Source organism: Vitis riparia, chromosome 8 (genome assembly GCF_004353265.1).
Source record: "Vitis riparia cultivar Riparia Gloire de Montpellier isolate 1030 chromosome 8, EGFV_Vit.rip_1.0, whole genome shotgun sequence".
Lineage (NCBI taxonomy): Eukaryota > Viridiplantae > Streptophyta > Magnoliopsida > Vitales > Vitaceae > Vitis > Vitis riparia.
Genome location: NC_048438.1, coordinates 4,536,845 through 4,541,250, shown reverse-complemented (window position 1 = coordinate 4,541,250; position 4,406 = coordinate 4,536,845). Strand labels below are relative to the sequence as shown.

General features: G+C 28.6%; 1 protein-coding gene across 1 annotated transcript; it reads left to right on the top strand.

Annotated features, from left to right (window-relative positions):
* Positions 1-799: 799 nt before the first annotated feature.
* On the top strand, positions 800-1,792 carry LOC117920240 (G-type lectin S-receptor-like serine/threonine-protein kinase SD2-5). Its single transcript, XM_034837663.1, has 2 exons — positions 800-1,009; positions 1,373-1,792. Exons 1-2 carry the CDS (start codon positions 800-802, stop codon positions 1,790-1,792), a joined length of 630 nt encoding a protein of 209 aa, XP_034693554.1.
* Positions 1,793-4,406: the final 2,614 nt, after the last annotated feature.

Below are 4,406 nucleotides of genomic sequence, written 5' to 3'. Positions count from 1 at the left end.
ATGCTACCAAATTGAATATTATGTAAGTTTTGAAAGAGATCAAAATAAGTTATTGGTGAAGAGATAAAAAAAAAAAAAAAAAGGATATTAATGAAGAGATTTATCAAAAATAAGTAATTGAAGCATACATGCACACATGTATTGAATTAACAAAAAAATATGCAAAAAGATGTGATATCTATAGTGAAAGAAGAAGATTGAGAAAATATGGCATTCCTTCCTTATTGATGATTGATGAATATTCCTATACAAATAACATTTGAGGGCATAAACCTCAACTATCTAAAATTAAGAGAACAAGTCTATTTTCTACTTTAATTCAAATTAATAATTATTATCTTCTATTATAAGTTATTTGATAATAGATAAAGACTAATATTTAAATTAAAGATAAGCATTAACTTTCATTAACATGCTCCCTCAAAATGGAGCTCCTCTAATAGGAGATTCCAATTTTGGTCTTGAGAGGAAGAAAGTGATGACATTATAGCGGTTTTGTCAAAGCATCCTATAGTTAATCTTTTGACTACGAATGAGCAACATGAAAAGCAAAATTTTGAATTTGATCATGAATGAAATGAAAATCAATGCCCACATGCTTCATGTGAGAGTGAGACAACTGCATTGTACCAAGCTTCCTCAAATCCAGAGAATATGATTAGTCAGCTGTTGCCTACTTTTGGTGCTTTGGCTAGCCTGGTTCTTATAATTATGATCGTAGGAAGATATCTAATTAATTTTGAAAGGAAAAGATACCAAGGAAGACAGGGAGAAAAAAGATCTGCTCCAAGTACCAGGGATGCCAACTAGATTCTCTCACGAAATCTTGGTAGTTGCCACTGAAAATTTTAGTCGGGAGCTTGGGAAAGGAGGATTTGGTTCAGTCTTTGAAGGGATTCTGACAGATGGAACAAAAGTTGCTGTGAAGTGTATCAATGGTTTATCTCAGAAAAAGGATTCTTTCTTAGCTGAGGTTGAGACCATAGGCCGCATTCACCATTTGAACTTGGTGAGACTGGTTGGGTACCGTGCCAACAAATCAAATAGATTCTTAGTTTATGATATGTGTAATGGTTCCTTGGATAAATGGATCTTCCACAGAAACAAAGAGCTTGCTCTTGATTGGCAAACAAGGGGGAACATCATCCTGGATATCGCAAAGGGTCTATCCTATCTCCATGAAGAATGTAGACAGAAATCATCCATTTAGATATTAAGCCCCAAAACATCCTTCTAGACGAAAGTTTCAATGCAAAAGTTTCTGACTTCGGACTGTCCAAGCTCATGGACAGGAACCAAAGCCAACTTGTGACAACCTTGAGAGGAACTCCCGGATATCTGGCTCCTGAATGGCTGAGCTCCGTAATCACAGAAAGTGGATGTCTATAGTTTTGGTACTGTGACTTTGGAAATTTTGTGTGGGCGAAGAAATTTTGATCTCTCTCAGCGTGAGGAAGGTATACATTTGTTAAGTCTTTTTAAGAGAAAGGCTAAGGAAGATCAGATGTTGGATTTGGCTGATAAGTGCAGTGAGGATATGCAGTTACATGGAGCAGAAGCTGTAGAGATGATGAAGTTTGATGCATGGTGTCTACAAAATTATACTGGTAGAAGGCCTTCTATGTCAATGGTGATCAAGGTCTTGGAGGGGTTGATCGATGTTGAAGATAATCTGGACTACAATTTCTTTAATTCATCAGAACTAGAAGCCACCGAAGCAGTTCACCGGGGGGAGATTAATGTGGGTTTTGCCTCTCCCATGTTGCCGTCCATTCTGTCAGGACCCAGGTGAGAAACAATCACTCTGACTCTTTCTGTTTAGACTTATTTGGCCGTCTTGGAAGGCATCTCATTTTAAGAAACAACATTTTCAATCCTTTGTCATTTCGTCATCAAAATTATTGGCCTCACTGAACACTTTACATTCATATATTCCTGTCAAGTGCAAATTTGTTCTGAAAACAATCTGATTTCAACATAAATTTTTAGATAAATATTCTAATTATATTTTTCATTGAAAATCAATAGTACTATTGAAAAAGTTTAATAATGAAATATAATATTTTACAAATTTACATAAATTTTTATTTACTTTAAAATGAATAATAAATTATAAGAAATAAATGGATAATAATTGTTTCAATAAATGATGTAATGATAGATTTGTCACATAATAAAAAAAATACAAATTATATATATTTTTGTTAAAATATGATAATATTTTAATAAAAATTATAAAAAAATAAATATTGATAAGTTAATAATTTATAAATGATATTTATAAGTTAAAAATAAAAATAAAAATCTTTTGATAAAGGTTAAATAATAATAATATTTTATTTTAAATAATTATAAAAATATATAAATTTCATTTATTAAATATGAAAATATCCAACTTTCTCCATTACATATATAAATTAACTTTTGAATTATTATCATAATAATTGGTATAATTTTCAAGTTTCAAATTATTTCTATAAACTATTAGAATGTTAATGGATCAACAAATTATGTTTCATATGATTTTAGGTTTATTTGGCTAGTTAAAAAAATTAGAAGAGATATATATTGTTGTGTAGAAGAAAAAAATGATATAATCAATTTAGACTAATTTTGATATGAGAAATTATGGTATTAATTGATCTAACTCATAATACAATGACAACTAGGATGGACTTAAAGGCGCACTTAAAAGAATTGCAAGTTGAAGAATAAATCAATTAAAAGAGTTGTGATTGAGAGGAAGAAAATAAGTTGGCAATTGACTAGTTCACTAGTTGTTGTGCATTAAATGCATAGGCAAATCACTATTAGTATTTTGGATCTCAACTAGTTAAGCAATCAATTCAACCAATCCTTGATCGGATGAGGCTCCAACGTCAATTATTTCAAACTGAGTAGTAAAAGAGATAGAGTGCACATCATCTAATCAAGCCCAACCAGCTCAACCATATCTCCCTTGACTCGACTAGTTGTAGTGTAAAATGCATAAACAGCTCTTGACTAAGGTTATGAACCCTTAGTAACACATGTTTAAGCTCAAATAACCCTTTAAAGCAAGTTTAAGAATAATAAGGTTAGGGTTTCATCAAAAGAATAAAATCATCTGATTTTAAGGGAAGACAATCTATTTAAGTTTAATAAGGATGATTTTTTGAAACTTTAAGTACATGAAATTTTTTTATGATTCAAGTGCACTAGTAAGTGCAATCTTACATTAAGTCTTCTTTAGTCTTCAAAAAGCTCAAGTCTTCAATGTATTGGCCGTCTATTTTAGTTATTTGAACTATCTTTAAATTTTCCAATAAAATCTAAAATAATTAACTTGATTTGAATAATTAGTAGTTGTAACCTTGTTTTGTAATCATTAAAACTCAATTAGGATAACTATAGGGCTAATAAATATGATAACCATTTAATTTTTAGAAGAAAATAAAAAAAAATAAATTTTTAAAAGAATTATGAAATCATGAAAGCATTTTTTTTTCAAGATTTTTCATTTTTTTGCTTTATGTAACATAAAAAATCTAGAAAAATCTTTACAATGAATATTACTTTAAAATAAATGATGTTTGTCCTCAAAAAGAGATTTTTTTCTCCATTATATCACTTTTTATTTTTGTAATAAAAAAACATGTAGATATCATAACTATTGAAAAAAAAAAACATAGTAGCTTTTAAAGTAGAAAATCTTAAAAAAAAAAAAAAAAAATCATGAAAACATTATTTACTTGAAGAAGATGTCCTCGGAAAGAGATATGATAACTATTAGAAAAGTTTTAAGAACAAAAAAAAGAATTTTTTTTTATAAAAAAATTAACTAATTAAAAACCAAGTTTGACAAAATTATAGTATTTAATAAAAAAAAAAATGATGCTTGTTCTTTAAAATGGTATACTTTATTAGGTTTTTCACTTTTTTCTTTCTGTAATAAAAAGTAGATATATTTCTCCTCAGAAATAAATATTTTTATAAAAATTTTAAATCTATATCTTTTTTAAAATATTCATTAAACTTGTAATCTCACTACATCAAGGTCCATTTATTATTTTTCGTATTAAAATTATAATTAGTGATTATGGTTTTAACCTAAAAGCTAAAATCATAGTTCCTAATTAGGTCTCCCATGAAATTTAAAAAAAAAAAAAAAAAAAAATCATATGTGAATGTGAATGTGAATGTGGTCGGTGAAAAAAAGATTATTTTTACTGAAAACCCTAAAGCAGTAGGAGAAATTAAATCATTAACAGTATTGATCTAGCATCCCCATTTGTTAAAAACTAAATAATGCACCATTAAAATAATAAGAAAAATCAGTTAATTTCATGAACAGACGATCCAGCTCTTCTTCCATTAAAACATGACCTTGTATATTGTCTTTTAGCTCTTTTTGTCCCATTTCCCAT